The sequence below is a fragment of the Choloepus didactylus genome, chromosome 23 (genome assembly GCF_015220235.1).
Source record: "Choloepus didactylus isolate mChoDid1 chromosome 23, mChoDid1.pri, whole genome shotgun sequence".
Lineage (NCBI taxonomy): Eukaryota > Metazoa > Chordata > Mammalia > Pilosa > Megalonychidae > Choloepus > Choloepus didactylus.
This window is the reverse complement of record NC_051329.1, coordinates 1,444,107-1,469,266: the sequence shown is the minus strand read 5'-3', so window position 1 is coordinate 1,469,266 and position 25,160 is coordinate 1,444,107. Positions and strand designations below refer to the sequence as shown.

Genomic DNA, 25,160 nt, shown 5'->3' with positions numbered 1-25,160 from the left:
GCCTTGGGCCTTTTGCTGGGGAAAGACCCAGTCTCTGGGTTCAAGCTGGAAAGATGTCGGCTGTAGCTGCCCGGGGCCATCTTTGCTGCGCTTTGAAGAAATCCTGCCTAAGGATGAAGCCAGTGCTTCATGGGTGGAGAGAGAGAAGCTGTGTTCTTTGCGTGGTGTGTGTGACTTGATCCAGCCTTGCCTGAAGCCAGTAAACTCTGGGACATTCTAGCTTCCTGAGCTACAACATTTCCTTGATTAAATCCAGTGTGAGTTGGGTTTCGTCCACCTGTGACCAATGTGTCCTGTGGCACTTGATCAAATCTGTGCCTGCAGCGGGTCACTATGTGCCAGGGAGACTCAGGGCAGGCCATGTCCTTTGGTCCACACCTGGTGGTATGAAGCAGGTGCAGTATTCCCTAATGTTCCAGAAGCACCCAAGGGTGCCTGGAGAGTAACAGCCATGACCAATCGGAGCCACAGCTGGGGGAAAACAGTGCGGAGGGGCTCTGCCAGGGCCGTCAGGGTCACTCCCCTCAGAGGGGTGGAAGTGCCAGGGCCCCCTTTCTCTAGAATGGGACCCCAATCCTCAGAGCACCGCGACGCGGGTGTGGGGGGGGGAGGGCCTGAAGGGAAGCCACAGGACTCCAGCGGGGTGAGAAAGGGAATATGGGGTGGGGGGTGCGGGGGGTTCGCATTTGAACCTCCTCCCCCAAGCAGCTTCCAGCCGTACCCAGCCCCCACTGCAGGGCCCGGTGACACTGGCCAGTCCCCGCGTTGCGCCCCGTTTCCATCTCACACAAAGGTGCCGGAATTAAGTGAGGTCGCACCCGCGGCCCGCTGAGCGCTCGCCGGGCACACACCAGACCCGGCAAGCGTTAGCTCTTAACACGACCCCCCAAACCGCAGCGGGCAGGCCGCAGCTCGCGCGGACCCCCAGCCGGACCCCGGGCCCGCCCGCCCCCGCCCGAGCGCCCCTCCCAGAGGCTCCCCGGCGCCTCCCGCGCCCCCTCCCGCGGCACTCGGGCTCCTCCACGCGTCCGCGGGGCGCCCTGCAGGCTGCCGGCGCCGGGACCGCAGCGGCGACCAGGAATCCCGGCCTCCGGTGCGGGAGCCGCCTGTGCGCGCGTCCGGCCGGGAACCCGGGGTCCGCTCGCGGGGGCGGCCGGGACCCGCCCGCGCACCCCCCGCCCCTGGACGGCCGCGCTGGCCCTTTAAGGGGCGGGCCCCCCCGGCGCTGCAGCGCACACAGCGTGGCCCCGCCCCGGCGCTTGGAGGCGCGCGCGGAGCTCAGTCCGCGGGGAGCGGCCCCGAGGCGCGTGGGGTCAGGGCGCGCGGGCCGCGGGAGACAGCGCCCCGAAGGGCCGGCGGGAGGGCCGCGCGACCGAGGGGAGCGGGATGGGGCCGGGCCCGCCGCCGCCGCCGCCGCGCCCCGGGCTCCCGCTCCCGCCGCTGCTGCTCCTGCTCGCGCTGGCGGCCCGGGGAGGCTGCGCGGCGCCCGCGCCCCGCGCCGAGGACCTCCGCCTGGGAGTGGTGAGTGCGGGGCCGAGGGGGCGGGCGCGGGGGTCAGCGAGGAGCCGCAGCCCGGGCAGGACTCGGGGTCCCCACGCGCCGAGAAGCAGCGCGCGTGTCGGCGCCGTGCGCTCCGCGGGTCCCAACGGCCTGGGGAACCCGGGCGTCCTGCACCCATTTCCTGGGCAGGAAAACTGAGGCCTGGGGCGCGAGCGGACCCTTCCGGGTTCCGTGCGCCCGAGCGCGCCCCAGCCACAGGAGCCCGCGAGGTGGGGGTAGGGAGAGTGGGCGGCTGGCGTCCCCGTCGCCGGCCTGGAGCGGCCCCGATGGGGGGAACCCAGGAGGCTGAGGACAGCGGTCGCCGCGCACCGAGTGCTCCGCCGATGGGAGTGGCGGGGGGGGGTCGTCACCGGGGCCGAGGACGGACCGGGGAGCGGGGTGTAGTCGCCCCCGAAAGCCGGTGGCTCCCGCGTTTGCTCCGTTAAGGGTGGTGGGGATCAAGCGTGCCAGGCACGGATCTCGGTACAGTTCTGAGCCCCCCCAATTCCCAGGCTCCAGCGCGCCCCAAGGTCTTCCCCAGCGCCTCCCCCCTCTCTTACACCCAGTGACCATCTGTCCCACTTCCCACCCCCCACCACCCCCCACCACCGCCACTGCAGCTCCCACGCTTGGGGTCCCTTACTCTGGACCCCGGAAATTTAGATCTGACCTTATATGTCTCACCAGCCCCAAGCCTGAGAGGCCTGGAGAGGGCACCGAGGGGCCACTGGATCAAGGCCAGTTCCTTACGGGGCTTCCCTCCCCCCAGCCTCCCCTCACTCCTCTGGATTCCAGGGGTCTCAGGCCTGGTACAGGCCCACGGGCCCAAGTCCCCCGGCAAACTCCTGAAGGGGTCCAGGCAGCCCCCCCCCCCAGTGCCTTTGGTGTTTGGGAGCCCCAGAGCCCGCAGGTCCAAGCGAGTCGCGTGGCCGTGGAATTTCCGGCAGGAGGAGACGTCCGGGTGGGGGGCTCTCCGGGGGCGCCCGCAGCCGCCTGCGGTTGGCGGGACTGGGCGGCAGATAGCGGGTGAGAAGGCGCCGTGGGCCGCCGCCGCCCCTCCGGCCGGCTGTGCGTGGGGGGCGCTGGCGACCGCCCGTGGTGCATCAGACGGTGCCTGGGGGGCCCACCCAGCGGCTGCCTCCCACCGAGGCGCCCCAGCTCCTCCTCGGGCAGCCCGGGACAGGAGCCGAGGGGCGCGGAGCCCCCAGCCGCGGCGGCCGGTCAGACGCTGCAGCTTCGAAGTTTCTCGTTCCTCGCGGGAGAGGGGAGGCGGGCGGCCCAGCCCGGGGGGCTCACACCTGCAGCCTCCCCCTGCTCCCCGGGCACCTGCGGGGGCGTGCGGAGACGGCCGGAGGCGGCGGCTTGGTGGGCAGAGCCGGGGAGGCCGCCGGGGGAAGGGGCAGCCGGCTGCGCGCCGCGTCGGGGGGCGGAGGGCGGCCCCTGGTGGCCGTGGCGGGGAGTGACGCTTCAGGGCGACCGCCCTGGACGTCCTGGCTCCTGATAGGCAACCGCTTGGGGGGAAGCGGGAGCTCCTGTGTCAGCCGCCCCAGGCCGCACCTCTGGGGACCCAGTGGCCCCGTGGGTACGCAGGTCTGGGGCTGCCTGTGCAGAGAAGGGCGCCTTTGAAAGCGCCACCCAGCTGCTGTCCGGCAGAGCTGTGCCTGGCTGGTCCGCCCTGCCCATGCAGCCCATTGGCGACTGGCATTTTAACAGAGGCCTGCGCTGGGGGGTGGGGGGTGGGGGGCAGCTCCCGGGACGGGCGGGACGGTGCTGGGCCTCTGGGGCTGGTGGCGAGCCCTGAGCCGCACGTCCTCTAGGGTCTGAGCTTTTTATCTTCTGACTCCTGAGAGTCAGTCTCTCCACCTCCCTCCCGCCCCCCAGCTCCCCCTGCAGAGCCCCCAACCCCGTGTTTCCTGAGGACCCTTCTAGTTAGAGCCCTGTGGCATGCAGGACGGGCACCCCTGTGCCCTGGGCTTACATGGAGGGCCACCTGCTGCACCCCCTTCTGCACCTCATGCCTTGCACCTGCTCCCCCGTGCTATGTGCTGCAAACACTCAACCTTGGAGAACATTCCACAGTGCCCGGGCGGCACACAGCCTGGCCCTCCTGCTCCCCCAGTCCCCGTCTGCACGTGCTTGTTCCTGCCCAGGGCCTTCACACCTGCATGCCCACGGCCAGGACCCCTCCTCCCAGTCATCACCCGCCAGCGCCTTCTCATCCTTCAGGTCTCAGCCCACATGTCACCTGCCAGGGACAACTTCTCCACCCCTTCTCGGTTTCTGCCCACAGTGGGGCAGTTCCAGGCCTGGCTCTGCCTGGCACTGTGCCCCCAACCTCTCGGTGTCCTCTCCTGTAAAATGGGGACACCAGTAGCGCCCACCTCAGGGTTCACAGGCCCCAGCCCAGGGCCGTGTGCAGCTGTCACACCGACTGCCGTCGTCCCTCCTCCGGTGCAGTCACAAGCTGTGGCTACACCCCTGTGCTGTCACTTGCTTACCCTTTGTCTCCCCCACGGGTTCAGCAGGCTGGGGTCGCCCCAGGCTCGGGGTCCCCCTGGTTCCTGCCATGGCAAGCACTCAGGGAGATCTGTTGGATGAGTGGATGGATGGACGGATGGACAGATGGACTCTCAGGGGGGATCTGGGAGTATCCCCTGGGGAAGGTGCTGAGGTGCAGGGATCACCACAGCTGTGGGCAACCCCAATGAAGATGGGGGGCAGGAGGCCCCCACTGCAGCCCACTTCCCTTCAGGGTCTTTAGGGGCCATGTGGCCGAGCGGCCAGGCCCAGACCCTGGGTGCCGTCCGGCGCTCGCTGACCTGCGTCATCTCCCTCACCTGTAAGAGACTCAGGTGGCCCGGCCCTGCAGGACCGAGTGGGAAGACTGAGGGACAGCAGGTGGCAGGCGGCAGGCCTGGGGGGGGGGTGGGCAGCTGGGGGTTGGGGGGCCCTGGAGCAGCAGCCTCAGCCGTGCCTGACCCTGTGCCGGGTGCCAGGGCCTCGCCCTCCGCGACATGGGGCCGCTGCTCCCCGTCCTGCACGCTCGCCCCAGGCTGGCGCAGGGCAGGTCAGAGGTGGGAGGTGGAGGGCAGAGGTGCCCGGCCCGTGTGGGCCACCCAGAGCCCCCCACCCTTTCAGCGCGTCGCTGCCCAGCACCCCGGGGCCCCGGGCTCCCTGCGACAGAACAGACCCCGGCCCGCGCTCTGCAGTGCCCTGGAGGCAGCAGGAGGGGGTGTAAGGCAGGCGGGCGCTGGGCCTTCTGGAGTGCCCCGCCGGTGGGGGGATCCCTGCGCCGCTCTGCATTTATGCCCCGATACAGCCGGGGAGCAGCGGGGCGTCGTGTGAGACGGCGATCAGCGCCCCCGGGACCCGACAGAGGGGTCCCCCGCGCCCAGCCCCTCCGGCGCCTCAGTTTCCCCGGGGCCCCCGGAGCTGAGCGGGAGCGGCGCCGGCACCCGCTGGGCGCGCAGGCGGGGGTCACCGGCCGTGGGGGCCGCGGGCCTGGGGGCGCCTCCCCGCCCCCTCCCCAGCGGCCTTCTGGAAGGTTCGCCCGCCGCCGCGCTGCCGCAGCGCCCGCCGCAGCCGCTGTTGCCCTGGAGACGGCGGTCGCCGTGACGACGGCGGGGGCGGGACCCCCACCCTCACGCGGCCCGGGGAGGCCCCGCAACCCCCAGACCCGCCAGGGGCTCGTCCTGCTGCGCCCAGCGCCCTGGGACTTGGGGAGTTGTTCCCATCCCCAGGACCCCCGGAGCCCCCCAGAGCCTCGGGCGGGAGCCAGGGCGCAGGAGGGGCGCACGGGGTGGGGGGTCTGCTGCGGAGGGGGACCGGGGGGGCGGTGCTGGGGCCGTCCCAGGACCAGGGGTGATGGTTCCCGGGGAGCAAAGGGGCTGCGGTGCCAGAACCCAGCCGTCCCCCTGCCTGCGGGCGGGAAGGTGCTGCCAGGTGGGACGTTCTCCGGCTTCCAGCCCCGGCCGCCGGGAGCCAGGGAGCAGCTGGCATGGGGGGAGGGCAGCGCCTGTACGGACCCCTCCCAGGCCAGGGGGTGCAGGCATCCTGCATCATGCACGGCCTGAGGAAACCTGGAAGGCTTCCTGGAGGCGGTGGCCTCGTGGTGCTGGGGACGGAGGCTGCAGGGTTCTGTGGCCCCAGCCAGCAGCTTCGACCAAGGCCTGTCAGACGTGCACGAGTGTGTTTCCTGATGTTGGAAAACAAAACTGCAGAATCAGAAATTTTAAGGATTTGCCAAACTTTTCAAAACAACTTGTGTGGCCAAAAATACATGAATTTTGTTGGGGAGAGTCCAGTTGGGAAGCGCTTGGTGAGTCTTTGTTACTGATTGATGTGGGGGGGGGGGGTCTTGTGGTTGGAAAGGGTGTGAAAGGGGGCCTCCCAAAAAGGGGTCCCAGGGCGGGGCAGAGACCAAAGTAGGGGTGGGCTGTCCAGGTCCCAGGGTCTCCTGGGAGGGGCTGGTTTCTAACGTGCGTGGCCCCTGGGGCTGCTCGCACCGGAGCACTCAGGAGCACATCTTTTCCAGCTGCCCTGGTGCCCTTCAGCCCACGAGGGGCCCCAGACGTGAGGGGGTGCTCCAGAGTCCCCCAACTCCACACACACTCCTGGGGGCCCTCTCAGGGGTGGTGGAGGGTCTGGGCCAGTAGGGCTTTGGGGAGGGTGTGGAGGAACAGGGGGGCATCCCCAGGAAGGACTCTGGTACTTGGGAAAGGGGGAGAAGACTGGCTGGTTCTCTACAGCTATATGCAAATCATATGCAGATAATTGTGGCCCCGGGGGATTCTGGGACAGGCAGGATTCCCCTGGGCAGGAGGGGCTCACAGGAGACACTCAGCAGAGGCTGCAACCTAGGAAGCTTTTGGGGACCCCCGCAGGGAGCATAAATGAATCAAGAGAGCTTGTAAATGCCCACAAAAAACCAGGTCTGCAAGATGGGCTCCCAGCAAGCACCCTGGGTTCATGCCTTCCTTCGGGGCGCACTATGGGATTGGAGGGGGTCTCTGCCCTCCATCAGCTGTCCAGCCTCTGGGGCCGGCGAGTGTGAGGCCCTGCTGGTGACGGAGCTGCCATCGTAGGAGTGTCAGGACTGATGGCAGGGCCACCCCCGAGGATGGCAGGGAACCCCTGTTCCCCAGACCGCCCCCAAGGACGGTGCAGGGGCTGTGGCCTGGGGGCAGGGGGCACGGTCTGTATCCGGGGTAAAAGGTCACTCTGCACTGCTGCTTCCTGCCCCGCCCCTCAGAGCCAGCCCCCGGCGATGGCACCTGCCCTGCTGGAGCACCTGGGCCACATCCTCTTCCCGGCCCTCTCTGGAGTAAGTGCACCTATTGGTTTAGCAGCTGAGGATGCAGCCAAGAGAGGGTGAGTGACCTGCCCTAGGTCACCCAGCAAGAGATGGCAGAGTGGAATTTGAACCTGGGCAGCCTGGCTCCAGAGCCTGTCCTGTGATCACTGCACATTGCCGCCCTCCGTGAGCTGTTCGTGGCCTGAGTCCTAAAACCAGGGTCCGAAACCACCACCCTCCTCGACCCCTGGGCTCCCCGGCTGCCCCTTTCAAGCCAGCTCAGGTGCATTTGGCACTTTTTTTATTTCTTCGCTTTCTTTCTTCTGCGTCCCCTGGGTATTTGTTGCCTTGGGAAAAGTGGGGTGGGCAGGACAGGGTGGGGGAGGGCAGGCCGCCGGAGCAGTGGTGTGGGGTGTGCACTGCACGAGCTCAGCCTGACTAGGAGCACCGTGTTCCTTCTCCAGCACCCGTGACCAGACGACAGGAAGAGGGACAGGAGGTGCCTTGGGGGCTGAGCGTGCTCCCTGTGGCAGCCCCAGCACCCCACCGCCCCTCACTCTGCTCTCTGCCCCCAGGAGTGGCTGAGCAAGTTCGGCTACCTGCCCCCAGCAGACCCCGCAGCAGGGCAGCTGCAGACGCAAGAGGAGCTGGCCAAAGCCATCACTGCCATGCAGCGTTTCGGGGGCCTGGAGGCCACCGGCATCCTCGGTCAGTTCTCAGGGGGACAGTGGGGAGATCGCTGTTCCCTGTCTGACCTCCCACCGCCTGCTGTCTCCCACCCCCCACCCAGACTCTGTTCCCCTCTCCTGGCTGCACACGGGGGGGTGGGCTGGGCCGGCTGCCCCAGGGCAGGACAGAGCGTTCCCACTATGGGGGCTCCATCAGCCCCCTCCTCAGCTCTCGGCACAGCAACGGGCCAGACCCCTCTGTCCCCCACTTAACCGCAGGGTCTCACACTTGGTCCATGCGGGCCAGTGGGGAGATGACCCCTCTGCGGGGGAACCACTGCTGTCCCAGCAGACTCGCCCTGAGGGGCACAGCCGCAGCTTCCAGCTTTCCGAGAGAAACCAGAAATCTGCGGTTTTATGTGACATGCTCTGCTTGTAAACCGTTGGCATCACGTTCCAGTTTTGTAAAGAAACCTCACAGAGCCAGCCTCCAAAGGGGACGCCTCGTGCGTAACACGCAGAGCTGGGCAGGCGTGTGTCTCGAGAGACGCAGGGAGCCCCGTGTGTCCGTCCTGGGGTGGGCAGCACCACACCACAGCCTAGCAGATGTCGAGTGTCACTGTCCTGGTCCTTGACCCGCCGTGGGGCCCCGCACGCCGGGGCTGGGCCCGTCCCCTCCAGACCCACTGTGGCCCCGAGCATGAGCTCTGCCCGCCCCACAGATGAGGCCACGCTGGCGCTGATGAAGACGCCGCGCTGCTCCCTCCCGGACCTCCCCGCCGTGGCCCCGGCCCCCACCAAGTGGAGCAAGAGGAGCCTGTCATGGAGGTGGGCATGGGGGCGGGCAGGGGGCTCCACCATTACCGCGCGTTCCCCAGGCTGATCCTGGGCCCCTCTGCTTCCTGGGGTCAGAAGGGGCTCCAGGGGGCCCTGGTGACCCCGCAAGGCCCCGTTCAGGGGGAGCAGGAGGAGCCGCTGGGCCTGGATGCTGATGTGGTCTGTTGGCCCCGTGAGGGCGTCTCAGGCTTGGGGGTGAGCCTCGGTGACGGGGCTCCGGCCCTGTCCTTGCCGCAGGGTCAGGACGTTCCCGCGGGACTCGCCGCTGGGCCGCGACACGGTGCGGGCGCTCGTGTACTACGCGCTCCGGGTGTGGAGTGATATCACGCCGCTCAACTTCCACGAGGTGGCGGCCAGCACGGCCGACATCCAGATCGACTTCTCCAAGGCCGACCACGAGGACGGCTACCCCTTTGACGGCCCCGGCGGCACCGTGGCCCACGCCTTCTTCCCCGGCGACCGCCACACCGCTGGGGACACCCACTTCGATGACGATGAGGCGTGGACCTTTCGCTCCTCGGGTACGTCGGGCTGATGCTGAGCCCGGGGGACCCTGCGTGGACTCTGTCACCCAGGGGCACCCAGAGACCCCGTGATGTACAAGGAACCACACCAACCCCGTGAAGATTGAGACACGATCACGGCCCATGTCATGAGCCAGAACGAGAGGCGTCAAATTGTGCCCTCTGTCTGCCTCACCATCTGCGAGTCCGTTGGGTGGCTCTCGGCTAGGGTGAGCTCGCCCCGACATCCGTGGACGGCTGTGGTCCGGCCTGGCTGGGCTCGCTGAGCTCACTTGCTGTCTGTGATCGGCCGTGGTGCCGCCGGGCTGGGCTCGCTCAGCGTCCCGGTGTCCGGTCGGCCGTGGTGCCGCCGGGCTGGGCTCGCTCAGCGTCCCGGTGTCCGGTCGGCCGTGGTGCCGCCGGGCTGGGCTCGCTCAGCGTCCCGGTGTCCGGTCGGCCGTGGTGCCGCCGGGCTGGGCTCGCTCAGCGTCCCGGTGTCCGGTCGGCCGTGGTGCCGCCGGGCTGGGCTCGCTCAGCGTCCCGGTGTCCGGTCGGCCGTGTTGCCGCCTGGCTGGGCTCGCTCAGCGTCCCGGTGTCCGTTCGGCCGTGGTGCCGCCTGGCTGGGCTCGCTCAGCGTCCCGGTGTCCGGTCGGCCGTGGTGCCGCCAGGCTGGGCTCGCTCAGCGTCCCGGTGTCCGGTCGGCCGTGGTGCCGCCAGGCTGGGCTCGCTCAGCGTCCCGGTGTCCGGTCGGCCGTGGTGCCGCCAGGCTGGGCTCGCTCAGCGTCCCGGTGTCCGGTCGGCCGTGGTGCCGCCTGGCTGGGCTCGCTCAGCTCACTTGCCGCCCGTGGCCGTCTGTGGCCTGGCCTGGGTGGACTCTGGGCTCAGCACTGGGGACGACAGGGCTGGTTTGACTGCGCCCCGTCATCCTCCACCCTCTGATGAGTTAAGTCTTGCCCTTATCGTGGTCTTGGGGTCCAACAGAGTGAGCAGAAGCTTGCGGGGCCTTTAGAGGCCTTGGTGCGTCGTCATCTCTTAAGCCCCTTGTTGGCCAAAGCAAGCATAGGCCCCCCCGGTCCAAGGGCCCAGGTGGGGGAGCTGCAGAATCATGGGGCACAGCCCGTGGATATGGGGAAGGGAGACGGACCCTTCCTGGCTCCATCGAGGCCATGCTGCCCAGGACCTCAGGGTGACCATGAAGCCCTGGGCAGTCCACCCCAGCCCCAGAGGACCAAGAGGCCAGCAGTGTGTGACCCCCACGTGATCTGTATGTTCCAAACACTGATGGGACCCCATGCCCGTCCTAGGGCATGTCTGGGGGTCTGGGGGAAGTGTCAGGCGAACACCATAGGGCTGGGAATCCTGCACTGACCCCTCATGGCTGGTAGAGTCACCGTTCACTAGCTGGGCCTGTGCCGGAAGTCGTTGGCCCCTCCCTAAGTAATATCTGTGACCAGGGGAGGGTCTCGGGGCTGAGAACCACCCGCAGGCCCCACGGAGCCCTGATTGGAACCACAGGGGCTCATGGAACCACATGGCCAGGGCCAGGTTCATCTCCAGTCCACAGACCACCTGCCACACCCTGTCCCCTGTCCCCCGGCGCCTCCAAGCACGCCCTGCCCACCCGTCACCCTGAGCCTGCCTGTACACACCAGCTCCCATCCAGGAACCCAGGGACGGATGCCTCCCCAGCAGCCACCTGGGGCTCACGCAGGCCCTTCTGTCCCCAGATGCCCACGGGATGGACCTGTTCGCGGTGGCTGTCCACGAGTTTGGCCACGCCATTGGGCTGAGCCATGTCGCGGCCCCACAGTCCATCATGCGGCCGTACTACCAGGGCCCGGTGGGCGACCCGCTGCACTACGGGCTCTCCTATGAGGACAGAGTGCGTGTCTGGCAGCTGTACGGTGAGTTGGTAGCCGGCACGGGTGGCCCTGAGGAAAGGCCCGGGACCCCCGGGACCCCCGAGGCCATCAGCTCCGTGGTGACCCTGGGTGACTTGGCAAGGCCCCAGGCGCCCCATCCCCGGGGACACCCGGCTTTGATCGTCCACCTCCCCTGGCGGACGTCAGTCCCACGGGCGGGAAGCAGGTGTCTCAGCCAAGGGGCCTTGGTTCCATCCCCGGGGGGTTCGAAGAGGACTGGGAGAGGTGTGGAGGCAGGTGGCGTCTCGAGTCTCCTTGCAGTTGTCCTCCTCTTCCCCTTCGTCCCCCTCAGGCGTGCGAGAGTCCGTGTCGCCCACTGCACAGCCCGAGGAGCCTCCTCTCCTGCCAGAGGCCCCGGACAACCGATCCAGCCTCCAGTAAGCCGTGGGTCCGTTGTCCCCACCCTGTGGCCTGTCCCTCCCCACGCAGCAGTGGGTACACCCTGCCAGGCAAACATTGGCCCCCGACCGGTGGTGAGTCCTGGGAGTTCCTTTCATCAAAGTCCTCCAAACGTGGGCAGCAGCCAGAGAGGATGCAGAGGTGTGTGAATTTCAAACGCAGGGATCCTCTCGCCCTTTGTTGCAGCCATCTGTTGCTGTATAACGAGCACCCCAACCTTGTGGCACAAAGCAGCCAGCGTTTTATTAAACTCACAGAATTCCTGAGTCAGGAATTCGGACAGGACACACCCGGGATGGCTGGGCTCTGCTCCATGACAGTGGGGGTGTCCGTGGGTGTGGCACGGAAGGCTGGCGGCCGGGCTCCTCGTCCGGAGAGACCCCAACTCACACAGCTGCTACCTGGGCTGGGCTCAGCTGGACGGTCGGCCAAACCTCTGTGCACGGCCTCTGCCCAAGGCTGGGGCGTCTCCTGGTGTTGCGCTGGACTCTGAGAGGGAGTGTCCCGAGAGCTGCCCTCACCAGGACCGCACAGACGCTGCCCAGCGTCCTCTGGCCCAGCCTCAGAAGTCCCACCACACCGCCGCAGCCGGCCCCCCATGATCGAAGCCATCAGCACCCTCCCAGCGTCCAGGGGGGCTCAGACCCCATGTCTCAGTGGGAGAGTATCAGGAACTTGCAGCCCTTTTCTTAATCCGATATCCCTCATCCATTGCCCACCCCTGTACCTTGTGTTGAGAGCCAGGGTGTCTCCTTGCCACCTTCACACACACACAAACACATGTGCAAATATTTAAGGCGAAGTGTTTTTTTTGTCTCAGCAGTGGGCTGGTGCTGTACTTTTTTGCATAACTATGCCTTATGAATATCTATTAAGGTCAAAAGACGCTGCTCTTAATTTTACTCATTTACTGAATAGGTAACCTCTGCCAGTGGCACAAAATTCAAAAGATGCGAAAGGCATTTGCAGTGGGGGTTAGCACCCCTTCCCACGGACCCCCAGCACCCAGCTCCCCGTGGGTGTGGAGCTGCAGATGCACAGATGTGTGCCTGGGGAGTGGCATCGTCACACACCGCACTGCCCCTCGCTTCCGGCACTTACTGCTCCTGGAGAACCGCGGGCATCGGTCAGAGCCCTGCCCGGCCGTCTGTAAGGGCTGTGTGGTGGTCCCCATGCAAGCGCATGTTCTAGACGTTGAGAGTTCTCTGCCGGCGGACACTTAGGTCATTTCTAGTCACTTGCCACTGCAGACAGCATAGCAGCAAATGTGCCATCGAGGTTGGGATTTCTAGGATTGGAACTGGGGCCCCTGGTGTGTGTCTTGAGCGCTGGTGGGAGACGGTGCCCCCCCCGGCCTTCTTTAGCGGTTACCCCAGTTTCCACACACAGCGGCAGTCCACGGGGCGGCCCTGGCGCTCTGCTGGCTGCACTTGGAGATGTGGGCTGTGACGGACCCCCTCCCGTTGCCATGTGCCTTCCTCTTTCTGTGCACCTCGCTCTGCGGCGTCCCCGAATTTTCTCCTCAACTGCTGTTGCACATCACAGAGCCTGCGGTGGCGACTTTAGGGGCCCCCTCAAGAAGGGGTATCGCAGTGGTGTGGCCGCAAGTGCCCTGCAGCTGCCGGGGAGTGAGGGGCCGTGCGGCCGCGGCCCGCAGCCCCCCACCGGCTCTCTCCGCAGGCCCGGGAGCGACGTGCCGCACAGATGTGACGCGCACTTCGACGCGGTGGCGCAGATCCGGGGGGAGGCCTTCTTCTTCAAAGGTGAGGCCCGGGCGGGGTGGGGGGCCCTCCCGCCGCCGGCCGCGCTGCAGCCCGCCCCTCTGTCCCCCAGGCAAGTACTTCTGGCGGCTGACCCGGGACCGCCACCTGGTGTCGCTGCGGCCCGCGCACGTGCACCGCTTCTGGCGCGGCCTCCCGCCGCACCTGGACAGCGTGGACGCGGTGTACGAGCGCGCCAGCGACCACAAGATCGTCTTCTTCAAAGGTGGGCGGGGCGGCGTCCCCACCGGGCCTCGACCCTGCCGGGCTCCCCTCCGCCCGGGCTCCGCCCACTCGGCCCGGGCTCCACCCCCAGGGTCCCATCGCTCCGCCCACCCAGGCTCCACCCACTCAGCCCGGGCTCCACCCACCCGGGTTCCACCTGCCTGGGCTCCACCCCCAGGGATCCACCGCTCTGCCCGCCCAGGCCCCACCCGCTCGGCCCGGGCTCCACCCACCCGGGTTCCACCTGCCTGGGCTCCACCCCCAGGGTTCCACCGCTCCGCCCACCCGGGCTCCACCCACTCGGCCCAGGCTCCACCCACTCGGGCTCCACCCGCCTGGGCTCCACCCGCCTGGGCTCCACCCATTCGGGCTCCACCCACTCAGCCTGGGCTCCACCCACCCGGGTTCCACTGCTCCGTCCGCCCAGGCTCCACCCACTCGGCTCGGGCTCCACCCACTCAGCCCGGGCTCCACCCCCAGGGTTCCACCGCTCCGCCCGCCCGGGCTCCACCCACTCGGCCCGGGCTCCACCCACCCGGGTTCCACCCGCCTGGGCTCCACCCCCAGGGTTCCACCGCTCCGCCCGCCCAGGCCCCACCCGCTCAGCCCGGGCTCCACCCACTCGGGCTCCACCCGCCCGGGCTCCACCCCCAGGGTTCCACCGCTCCGCCCGCCCAGGCCCCACCCGCTCGGCCGGGGCTCCACCCATTCGGGCTCCACCCACTCGGCCCGGGCTCCACCCACCCGGGTTCCACCCGCCTGGGCTCCACCCCCAGGGTTCCACCGCTCCGCCCGCCTGGGCTCCACCCACTCGGCCCGGGCTCCACCCGCCTGGGCTCCACCCACTCGGGTTCCACCGCTCCGCCCGCCCAGGCCCCACCCGCTCGGCCGGGGCTCCACCCATTCGGGCTCCACCCACTCAGCCTGGGCTCCACCCACCCGGGTTCCACTGCTCCGCCCACCCAGGCTCCACCCACTCGGCTCGGGCTCCAGCCACTCAGCCCGGGCTCCACCCCCAGGGTTCCACCGCTCCGCCTGCCCAGGCCCCACCCGCTCGGCCCGGGCTCCACCCTCCAGGGTTCCACCCGCCTAGGCCCCACCTACTCGGGCTCCGCCCATCCAGGCCCCACCCCACTCCACGGCCTGCAGGAGCCTGCGTAGCCCCCTGACGGGTGCACCCAGCCCGTATGTGCAGAACCGGCGGGTCCTCCCAGGGTCTCCCGGCCGGCCTGGAGCACTAGATACAGTAGCTCGCTCGCTTCTGTGTTTGGCACATCGTATTGAGCACCTACTCCGGGCTGGCCACAGCAGTGGGTACAGCCGGGACGAATCCTGCTCTCCTGGGTGGGGGGCAGACAGTGGACACCCAGGTGACGAGAGGGCTGACTCCAGACAGGGCAGGGGTTGGAGAGGGCTCGGCAGGCTGTCTGTTCTCCTGAGGCTGTGGGGATGGAGTGCCACCAGCCAGGTGCCCAAAGCAGCAGGAATTTCTCTCTCCTTGTCTGGAGGCCAGATCCAAAACCCCAGTGCCGCAGGGCTGGGTCCTGGGGCTCTGAGGGGTGTCCCTTCCCTGCTCGTGTCCCCCGGCCTCACCTCTGTGCCTCTGAGTCTCCGTCTCGCTCTCTCCTTGGCGGGACGCCACTCGGTGGACTGGGCCTGGCCTGGGCCATGACGGACTCATCTCGATGTAACCAATTCCCCTATTTCGCACTCGGAGGTTTTGAGCGGGTGTGAACCCAATGCTGCAGGTGTTTCCGCAAAAACGGGCGAGACCACACTCCTTGAGGAGGAGAGAGATTGCTGTCCGCTTCCTGTGCAAACGTCCCTCGCTCTTTGGCGACAGGTGCTGAGCCCTCGCTTGGCCCCTGCGTCAGCATGAGGTCTCGGGTGGCCCAGGCAACTGCTTGGGCCCTTGTGCCTCAGTTTCCTACAGCAGGGTGAGCCCCAGGAGAGGTGCTAGCTCCCCATGAAGGCCACCCTCACTCCCACAATGATTCTAAAGGGGGGAACAGCGCGCGTCTTCTGCTCGCTGGGCTCTGCCTCTCGGAGGGAGTTGGTGCACGGCTAAGCTGAGACGCCTCTGATCTTCCTCGTGCGCTTCCGCGCTTGTAGACGGCAGCCCCTGTCCACTTGCTTCTCTGAGCCTCCTCCTTGTTCAGCTTTTCTTTTTGAAAAATGTCTCACCTGCAGAGAGATCACCAGGAGCAAGCAGCCTCCCGCATGCCTGCCATCTCGGGTGCTTCCTGCTAAGCCGGGTGCTGCGAGTGCCCTTCTTACACACACACCCGCTGTTTTGTTTTTCCTGACCCAGTGGCGTGTAAATCACAAGCAGGATCACCCTGGGCTCCCAGGCTTCTGGAGGGAGAACAGAGCTGGTCGCTGCCCTGGCCACAGCGCTGGGACCCAAGCACACGCTGCCAGGCAGTCCCCTCACCCAGAACCAGCTGGGGTCATGCCTCACCCGCCTCTCGTGGGTCCTTACTAATCTGGAACATTCTCTAGCTGTGCAGCATCACCTTGGAGGCTTGCAGGCATTACACTGAGGGACTCCCCGTCAGTGGTGGTTGCATGTTTGGCAGGAACATGGCAGGTGAGGCATGGCCTCCGCCGTCTCAACAGGAGGCGAGTGCTGCCTCTGGGACCCCTGGATAAGGGGAGCCTGGCCGTCTCCCCACTGGAAGTGCTCCCTGGACACGTCAGGTGTCACGGGTAGGGAGAGCCCAAGGTGTGTCGCTGTCTTCTCACATCTTCCCTGAACACAAGCTGCTGTGGGCGAGTCCTGCCTGCTTTTCCCAACACTCTGGTCCCCTCCGTGCCCCTCCAAAGACATCTGGCCCCCTCCTCACAGCCGGGCAGGGTCTGCTTGGGGATGTGCCGCCTTTGCTTTACCTCTTCCCTGCCTGTCTCTGGCAAAGGGCTTTATTTTCTTTTTCTTCTTATTGTGGTGACGTAGCCACACTGTCCTAGTTTGCCAGGGCTGTGGTGACCCCTGCTGCAGATCTGCTGGCTTATGCGGCAGGACCCGATCGTCTCCCGCAGCCAGTGCTGCCTGTGGACCATGTTGCCTTGGCCTTTTGTTGTGGGTAGCTGCTCTCACTTGGACCCTGGTGTCTGTCCACCCCCCGGCTGTCCCCTGCCGGGCCTGCCCCCTGTTTGAAAGGTTTCCAGTCCTGCAGGGTTACGGCGTTGTCTTGATAGGATCTTAGAAGGTATTTTCAAACGGGGTCACAGTCTTGGGAAGGTGCCTTTCTGGGGTACATGATTTTTTGTAAACACAAAAGTTCCCATTTAAGGACTTGTGAGTGCAGCGCAGTCGGTGGTGGTGGTCCTGCTCCATGTGCTGCCGTCACCACTGTCACCACTTACCAGTGGGTAGCAGCCCCTCGCCTCCCCCAGCCCCCGCTACTCTTCTTTCCAGGAGTCCATCCGGCAGACGGGGCAGAGGGGGCAATTGCGTGCTGCAAACCAGCCCCAGCCGCCCCGCTGCAGAAGCTTACGGAGCAGGGAGGATGCAGAGCGGCTGGCCCTGGCCCAGTGGTGGCCCAGGTTCCCTTCTGCCGAGAGGCTGAGGCAGTGGTGCCCAGGGCAGTGGGGGTGCGGGGCCGGAGCGCCCCAGCCCTGAGCCCGGGCCCATGGCTCGCTCTCTCGCCTCCAGGAGACAGATACTGGGTGTTCCGGGACAATAACGTGGAGGAAGGCTACCCGCGGCCCATCTCCGACTTCAGCCTCCCGCCGGGCGGCGTGGACGCCGCCTTCTCCTGGGCCCACAATGACAAGACTTATTTCTTTAAGGACCGGTTGTATTGGCGCTACGATGACCGCACGCGGCGCATGGACCCCGGCTACCCCGCCCAGAGCCCACTGTGGAGGGGCGTCCCCAGCACCCTGGACGACGCCATGTGCTGGGCTGACGGTGGGTGCGCGGGGGCTGGGGCCCTCACCCCGCGCCACGCCCCCCACCCCGCGCCACGCCCCTCACCCAGCGCCACGCCCCCCGCGCCACGCCCCTGCACCCCTCTCCGTGCCCCCCGCAGCCGGGCCTCTGCATCCTGCCCCGGAGCTCAGCCCCTCCTCTTCTCTCCCCAGGGGCCTCCTACTTCTTCCGCGGCAAGGACTACTGGAAGGTGCTGGGCAGTGAGCTGGAGGCGGCGCCCGGGTACCCGCAGCCCACGGCCCGGGACTGGCTGGTGTGCGGGGACGGCTCCGAGGGCGCGGGCGCAGACCGCGAGGACAGGGCGCACGCCCAGATGGGCCGCGCGCAGGACGGCTACGAGGTCTGCTCCTGCACGGCGCGCGCGCCCCCTCGCCCGAGGGCCCCCGGCCCGCTGCTGGCCGCCGCGCTGCTGCTGCCACCCGGCTTCCTGTGGACAGCGACCCGGGGCCCGGCGCTGTGACGGCCGGGGCCACCGAGGACAAGGACTCAGAGCCCCTGGACCCCCAGTGCCCGAACCAAAAGTTCCTGGAGAGAAGCAGCTCGTGTGTGTGGGAATCTGCGTTGCAGGTGCGGGAGGGCAGCCTCTCGCCTTCCTGCACTGCTGCCTGCCACTGGCCGCGCTGCCCACTGCGAGCCGGGAGGACTGCCGAGGCCGGGGAACAGGGGTGCACGTTGCCAGTGTCGTGTGGAGCGAGTGACCAGGTCCTGTGGAACTTTCCCAGTGAGCAAAGGGGAGTGTGCCCTGAGCACGGGGCAGGGCTGAAGTGGGCAGAGGGCATTAAATCGGGCCGCAGCTGCCGCCCGCCGTCCTCTCCCGCACGTGGCCCTGGAGGCGTCGCCTGGCGTGGTGGGCTCCCTTCCAGGCTGGGCTCACCGCAGCACCCTGCTGCTCCAGCCTGCCTCGGGCTCCTGCCCACCCACGCGGGCCCCCCACCCCAGCTGGGGCCACAGCTGCTCCCTCATATCGCACCCGTCAAACTCAACCTCCTCCTGCCTTGGAAAGGATCTGTCCCGCTCCGGGGATCACGGGGCTGGGCGCCCTCTTGGGCCTCCAGGGGCTCTGGGGTCCAACACCAGACCGTGTGCCCCCCCCCCGCGTGTCCATCCATGCCCACCTGCCTTTGGGCCCTCTGCCCTCTGGTGGCCACAGGACCCTGGCCGGCCGGGATGAGCCCACTGCGGTGCCCTCAAGTGCATCCTCGGGGTCCGCCGCTGACGCCCCTTTTCCTGGTCCCGGGGGGTCGGAGGCGGGGAGGTGCCCCCGTCCTGTCTCTTTAAGGAGCCTGGGCAGTCCCGGGAGCCCCTGAGCCCTCCGCCCCTCCAGTGGTCGCCTGGGGGCGCTGTCGGGGCAAGACCTGCCCTGGAGGGGCCTGTGTTGGGGTCCGGCCCCGGTCAGTGCCGGCCGCGGCGGGAGCCTCCAGCCAACTAGCGGGCAGCCCCGGCCTCCCGGCGCAGAGCGGGAGCGGCTCAGCGGGGAGGAGGAGAGCCCGGGCACCCAGCGAGGAAACGCGGGCTTCTGGTGAATTCCGGGCGCCGGGTTGGGGGGCTGCCGGGGGGCCGGGCTCCTGGAGGTTTCTGGAGGCTGCCGGAGGGTCTCGGCTGCAGGGCGGTGTCACCCGGGGTGTGGCCCCATGTTAACCCACCACTGCTGCCCAGGGTCGCTCCGGAGATGCCGCGGTGCGGGAGGGGACGGGGAGGCCGGCAGGAACCGCGGGCCCTCCTGAGGGGGATCCTCGGAGCACAGGGAGAGCAGCAGGAGGCGGCTCCGGGGTCTGCTGGTTGCTGACGGGGACTGAGCCCACCCCCAGCTCATGCGAGGGGAACAGGCCTGGGGGGCCTCCTGGGGCGCGGGGAAGAGGCAGCAGGGCCTGGGGGTGCAAAGCACGGACACTTCTCCCCCATCAGGAGCCTGGAAGGTTCACAGCCAGGGGCAGTCTAGGCTGCACCCTCCGGGGGCTCCCGGGGAGGGTTGTCACCACCTCTGCAGCTTCGGGGGTCCTGTGGGCTCCCGGTGTCCCTGCCTGCACCAGCTCCTGGCCCTTCTCTGTGTGTCTCTTGTTTAGGGTCCTCTTAGCTGGTCACCTGTGCAAAGGCCCTGTTTCCAAGGAAGCTCTCTGAAGTCCCAAGTGGATGTGATTCTAGGGGACACCTTTCACTCCTATAGGTAGGGTTTGTACAGGCCTCAGGATCACCCCTTAAGTTCCCATTTGATACCGGGCGGCAGGGGCCAACCCAGGACCTGACTCCCCCGTACCTGGGTCAGCCTCAGGGCCAGCTGTGACCCCACCTATGGGGATCGCCTCCCCTGGGGCCGCTGGGCAGCAGCAGACGCTCGGGCCAGGCCCTGCTCCCTGGGGCCAGGAGGGGCTCCTCCCACCAGACCAGGCAGGCAGGGTGGACTGAGGGTCCCTGGGAATCCAGCCCCTCCGTGGCCAGGGCCGAGGACGCCTGTGTGGTCCCAAACCCTGCCCTGTGCTGCCCGCTTCCTCCTCCAGGAGGCAGAATTAGGCCCAGACCTCTGTGCAGGCGGGAGCCAGGCCAGCGAGGGTCCCCAGGCTGCGGCCAGCTCCGTCAGTGGGGATTCCCCGACCTCGACAGGGGGACAGAGGGACAGAGGGATGGGTAGGAGATCACAGAAGCCAGTGCTGCGTTGGAGGTTGCAGGCTGGGTTCCGGGAGGCCGAGTGTGCCTGCAGCCATCCTTGGCTTGACCTGCCGCCTTTTCGTGCACCTGTGAATCCTTTTTGGTGTTGGAATAACCTTGAGTTTACAGAAAAGCTGCGAGTAGATAGAGCCTTTTACCAGAATCATTTGCAAGCAGCAGACGACCTTGGTGGGAAGGACACTCTCGAGGTCAGGTCGGGTGGCGGCGTCCACAGGCTGAGACCCTCAATGGCCTGCTCAGGGTCCACCCTTGGCCCCTCCGTGCCCATGTGGTGAAGGTGCTGCTCAGACTGCAGTCGTGTTATGCCGCCCGCTGGGCAGGGCCCCCTCTCCTTGGCTCTCCCGACCTCGGCTCAGGGCTGGGGTAGAGGGGCCTCGGGCAGGGCCTCAGTGTCGTCGAGACAGGTGTGTCCCAGCAGGACGTGTGTGTGCACTGTCCTCCTGGGTCTCTGCCCAGCCGCCTGGGGCTGTCCTGGCGGTTCTGGGTCCCTTGGAGTCTTTGTTTTAGGCTCAAGCCATGGCACCGAGATGCAGGGGCCCCAGGCCTGGCTCCCACCTGGACATGGCCTGGGACAAACACCCCCCCCCCCCCAGTCTCAGCCACCATCTTCCCTTGGAATATTCCAGCAGCCCCTCCTAATCAGTCCCCCGGCTTCCATGCTGGCTGCTCCCCCTATGTTCTCATCACGGCCCCAGTGGGCACCTGAGAGAGCCTCGGGCAGACCAGGTCCTCTGCCCAGACCCTCGGGTGGCTCCAGTGAGAACCGAGGTCCTTCCCCTGGCCCGGGGCCACCGCCCTGTGCTCTGCCCAGCTCCCCAAGGTCCTTCCGTCCCTCCAGTGGCACAGCCTGCACCTCCCCAGCCCCAGCTCCTGCCTCGGGGCCCCTCAGCCCTGCCTCAAGTGTGACCTCGGTGGCACCACCTGAGCACCTGCCAAAAATCGCAGCCCTCCCTGCCTCCCCGCCTGCGCCCCCGAGCCGCCTGCCCTGCCTTATTTTCCCTGGCGCTCACCCCTGCCTGATTTTCTATATGTTTGACTCCCACATTCTGTTCCTCCTCTCTCTCCCCCACTGGAATATAAGCTTTACCAGGTGAAGGACTTGACCTGGTTTGTTCGGTGTTGTGGCCCCAGTCTTGCTCGATGCTTGTTGAGTAAATAAATGCATGACAGGAACGACACGGATGCAGGCCCCAGCCCAGGGTCAGCAGAAGGCCCTCTGCCCGGCCACAGCAGAGCTGCCCCTGGCCCAAGGAGCTGGCCGTAGGGAGGGTGTCTGTTTAGTTTGTCACTTGAGAATGGAAGGAGGCGTCTCTGTTCCACTCCCCAGACAAGGGGTGTGGAGCAGGGCCCCCAGTTCCAGGCCAGCCTGACCCCTGCCTGCATCTCGTGTCTCCTGGGCAGCTCTAAGGAGCCGTGGCGCCCGGCCCACCCCGGGCATGCTGGCCAGCCTGGGTGTCCACACATTGAACTCTCTTCTGGTCCCGGGCCAGGTGTGGCGGGCAGCAGCCGGGAGCAGCGCGGCTGTGAGGGACACGGTGCCAGGCCGGGAAGGAGCACTCGGAGGAGCACAGTCGGGGCGGCAGACTGGCTGGGGCTGGTTCTGGATCCTGCGAGCGGGTTTTGGTTCTGTGTTGCCCGTGGCCGCTTTGCAGAGGCGAGAGGTGGGCGGCCACGTAGGGGAGGTGTTTGCCGCCTGGCCCTGCGTAGACAGCGTTGGGTCCCTGGGGTGGACCCGCGGTGCATGTTTATTACGGCACCTGTTTTGCAAGCACGCCGGATCCCAGAGATGCATGCAGGAAGGGGTGTCTATGGGGAGACGAAGGGTGTAGGGTGCCGAGAGCTAAAGTAAGCAAGCAGCGGGGGCGAGAGGCCGGCCGGCCGTGGTGAACCGGGAGTGGGGAACTCTGACCTCGGCGTCCGCCCACTCCAGAGAGGCCTGAGCCCCCAGGGGACGGCGCTGTGCCACTGGGGCGGGAGCTGGCCGGGGAATGTCCAGGCGACCCCTTGGCCACTGGCGGGTGAGCTGGCGCTCGGCTGGGGTTGCGTCATCCCAGGAAGGCCTGCGGGGAACTCCGGGCCACCGGCTGGACCCTGACGCAATCCCCTGTGGTGTTGCCGTGCGGCCAGCCCTGGTCGGCCCGGACCCTGCCCCACCCCCAGGCTCCTGCCGGCTCTCCCTCGGCCTTGCTGTGTGGCACTGGGCAAGTCGCTTGCCTTCTCTGGGCCCTCGTTTCTGTGTCCGCAGGAGGGCCTCGCAAGTTTGGAAACCGGGTGGTGTCCTGGTTAAGAGCGGGGTTCCATAGCCAGACCACCTGAGGGAACCTGCTCCTTGAGCTTCTAGAAGGCTGACTTGCACGTTACTTAACCTCTCCGTGTCTCAGCTGCTCTGTCTGTAAACGGGGCAAAACCTGCGTGCCCAGAAGCCGGTTCCCCAAGCGGCTGCACCTTGGCCGACCCGCGCCCCGGGACGCTGGGGTGGTGGCCGTAGGTCTCTGAGTCCCGGGCGCACGTGAACGTGAGCCAGGGTGTATCTGACGCCTGATGGAGGTCGGCGTGTGGAGAGCAGCTCCGTCCTCCCGGCAGCACCTCACGGTGGTGGGGGGTCCTGCTGGGGGCCGGTGTCGGGAGCCCGGCTGCCCAGGGTGCGGAAGGGCGCTTGAGGCAGGGGGCAGGAGCCGGCATTAGGCCACGCCTAGGACCCGGAACGGGCCTGGTGCACCCTGGCAGGGAGCCCCTGGGTCCCAGCCTCCCGAGTGGATCATCCGAGAAGCCTTCTCCAGGGAGGGAGCACGTGAGCAGGCAATGGCCTCCACAGGAGATCTACAGGTGAGCACTGACCCGGGTGGGGGGGCAGGGAGGCTGCTGGAGAGGCGTCAGGGTGGGCTTCCCGGAGGAGGTGGCAGTTGAACTGAGCCCTGCTGGACGCAGGAGAAGGAAGATCTGGGGCAGAGCGTTTCAGGCGGAGGGAACGGCCCGTGCAGAGGCCGGAGCCACCCTGGCGCTTAGGGAAACGGGAGACGGAGGCTGCCCCGGGCTCAGGGAGGGGCCCTCACTGCCTTCTTGGCAGGGGTGGGGGACCCACAGGCAGTGGGAGGGGTGGCCAGGGGCGCCTTGGGGGCAGCTCCGGGCTGGACAAAGGTATGGGAGACCCACCCACACCCGAATGAGGTGAGACCCACCTGGGGAAGGTGCCGTTGGAGCCCCAGCAGCGTCCCACAACGGGTGCTGCCACGGCGTGGGGCAGGCGGGCGCCTCTGGAGGGCATCCCCGTCTGTCCCTTCCCAGGCTGGGCCGCTCCCAGCACACGAGGTGCCCGACAAGGGGGACAACCCCCGGGGCCACTGCGGTCAGCGTGACATAGCACCCCCTTTACACCGTGGGGTTCTGTTTCTGAGGCACCCCATGGACTTCCCCCCCCTTATTCTTTATTTCAACTCTTTTTATCTTATCATTTAATTTTGTTTGATTGTGGTGAAATACACATAATGCCAACTTTGCCGCGATGGTTAGTACATTTACAATGCCGTACGTGTCACCGCTTCTACATAGTTCCAGAACATTCTCATCACTCCAGCAGGAGTGTCCGGGCAGGGCAGGGGTGTGCTGGGGGAGCAGCGTGGAGCCCGAGGGTGGCACGAGCAAGCAGAAGGACAGCTGGGAGCCGCGGTGAGGTGGCAGCGAGCCAGATGGCGAGTGGGCAGAGAGAAGGAATGAGCAAGCGCAGGTACGGACATGTGGGCGGAGCAGCCGCCCGTACCTGTGACTCACCTGTGACTCACCTGTGGAGCGCCTGCTGCGTGCCGCGTGCCATTCTGAGCGCATCACGTTGTCGGCTCAGAGCATCACCACGACAACCCCGTGGTTTTCTAACAGGATGGGTCGGGAGATGCTGCAGTAGCAAATAGGTCCAAAAAAACCCTCAGCGGCTTAAAGCAGTGCAGGTTTATTCCTCGCACCTGCTCCCTGCCCGTCTTGGTTGGCTGGGGCTCTGCTCTGAGCCGTCCTCACAGGGTCTGGGCTCTGACATCGCCACACCAGGGGATGCAACGGGAGCTGCAGCCTGGAAGTGACACACGTGGCCTCCATGGGCACCTGCCGCCACCCCACTGCCCAGAACCTGTTGTGTGGCCCTCACCAAAATACAGGAGGTTCGGTCCTGCAGAGGTGGGAGAGCTGGAGATGTGGCATAATCGGGCCCTGTTCTGCAGGGGAGGAGCCAGAGCAGGTTAAAATTCAGTTGTCCCAGTCCTCACACCTGACTATCAGGTAGCCACCTGTTTGAGGACGGAGGTCCAGGTGTGCTGGGGACAGGTGAGGTAGATGTGGCTCCTCAGAGAGCACCATTCCCGCCCCATGACCCAGGGCCCAGGAGCCCTGCTCCTCCCTCTCAGAAGACTGGATGTGCCCCGGGACACCTGGTGCCCTCGCCTGGAGGCTGGTGCGTTACCCCTGAGCTGACCTCCTGCAGCCCCCATCTTCTCCCAGTGCAGCGGGAGGGCCACCCCCTCTCTGTGCCCCACACACCCATTCTCTTCCTGCTCAGCCCCAGGAGGCTGGTTGGGGTGCTGGTGGGGTTTGTGGGTCAGAGGCTCCGACTGTAGACAGGAGGGCCCAGGAGAGCCCTGGGGTGGTGGATCGTGCCCACCCGTGCCCCCCACCTCAGCTGGGGTTCCTTCTGCAGGCCAGAGCCCCCTCCTTGGCTGCAGCTCTCCCCAGCGCTGCCTCCTCTTGCAGGCCCGGGCCGGGTGGCAGCCCCCTCTGCTTCTCGTTTCGGCATCTGTTGGTGCCCTGCCCTGCCCACAGCTCTGTCCCTCACCCCTTCGTTGCCGTCTCTGGTGCCCCCCTGGGGAGTGGACTTCCATCTCCCAGCCTGGCCGACTGACGTGGGGCAGGGACAGTGGTCGCTTCATCAGGTTTGGGGGGTGGACAGGGATAAAGCGGGTGGCCCCAGGCTGCAGAGGAGGCAGTCGCTCAGCAAACGTGCACCGAGGGCGGTCCGAGTGCCAGGCCCCGTCCCAGGTTCTGGGGATTCGGCCTGAACGAGATGGTGAGGCATGCTCTGGCAAAAACCAAACGAGTAGGGGGTCCGGGGGACCTCTCGCCAGCACCTTGAGTGAAGACGGGGTTGGAGAGGGGGCACTGCTCGGGGGCCTGAGCCGAGCCGTCCAGCACGGTGAAACTGTCCCAGAGGAAGCTCCCGGAAGGCAGCTTTGTCACCTTAAACCGCGGGAGTCAGCTCTGTTCGCCAAGAGTCTGCTCTGATCATCCGATAAAAAGGTGCCCCCCCAGCGCCCAGCACCACCCTTTCCTTACTACCAACCCGACCCGTCTGGTTCACTTGGTTAAATTTTTCAAGTTTTATGGAGGTACAATTTACGTACCATACAGCGTGACTAAGCGCACCGTGCCGTGGTGT

The 25,160-nt window shown here is 66.8% G+C and overlaps 1 protein-coding gene across 3 annotated transcripts; it reads left to right on the top strand.

The window, feature by feature from the left end:
- The first annotated feature begins 1,351 nt into the window (after nucleotides 1-1,351).
- Nucleotides 1,352-17,687, top strand: MMP17 (matrix metallopeptidase 17). Of its 3 annotated transcripts, none has more exons than XM_037817102.1 (10): nucleotides 1,352-1,521; nucleotides 7,408-7,540; nucleotides 8,223-8,328; nucleotides 8,575-8,858; nucleotides 10,568-10,744; nucleotides 11,055-11,139; nucleotides 12,842-12,924; nucleotides 12,995-13,147; nucleotides 16,802-17,059; nucleotides 17,233-17,687. In XM_037817102.1, exons 1-10 carry the CDS (start codon nucleotides 1,387-1,389, stop codon nucleotides 17,538-17,540), a joined length of 1,722 nt encoding a protein of 573 aa, XP_037673030.1. In that variant the 5' UTR covers nucleotides 1,352-1,386; the 3' UTR covers nucleotides 17,541-17,687. The 3 variants fall into 3 exon arrangements, with proteins under 3 accessions (XP_037673030.1, XP_037673031.1, XP_037673032.1); XM_037817104.1 differs by lacking the exon at nucleotides 1,352-1,521 and adding an exon at nucleotides 6,226-7,115; XM_037817103.1 differs by lacking the exon at nucleotides 12,995-13,147.
- Nucleotides 17,688-25,160: the final 7,473 nt, after the last annotated feature.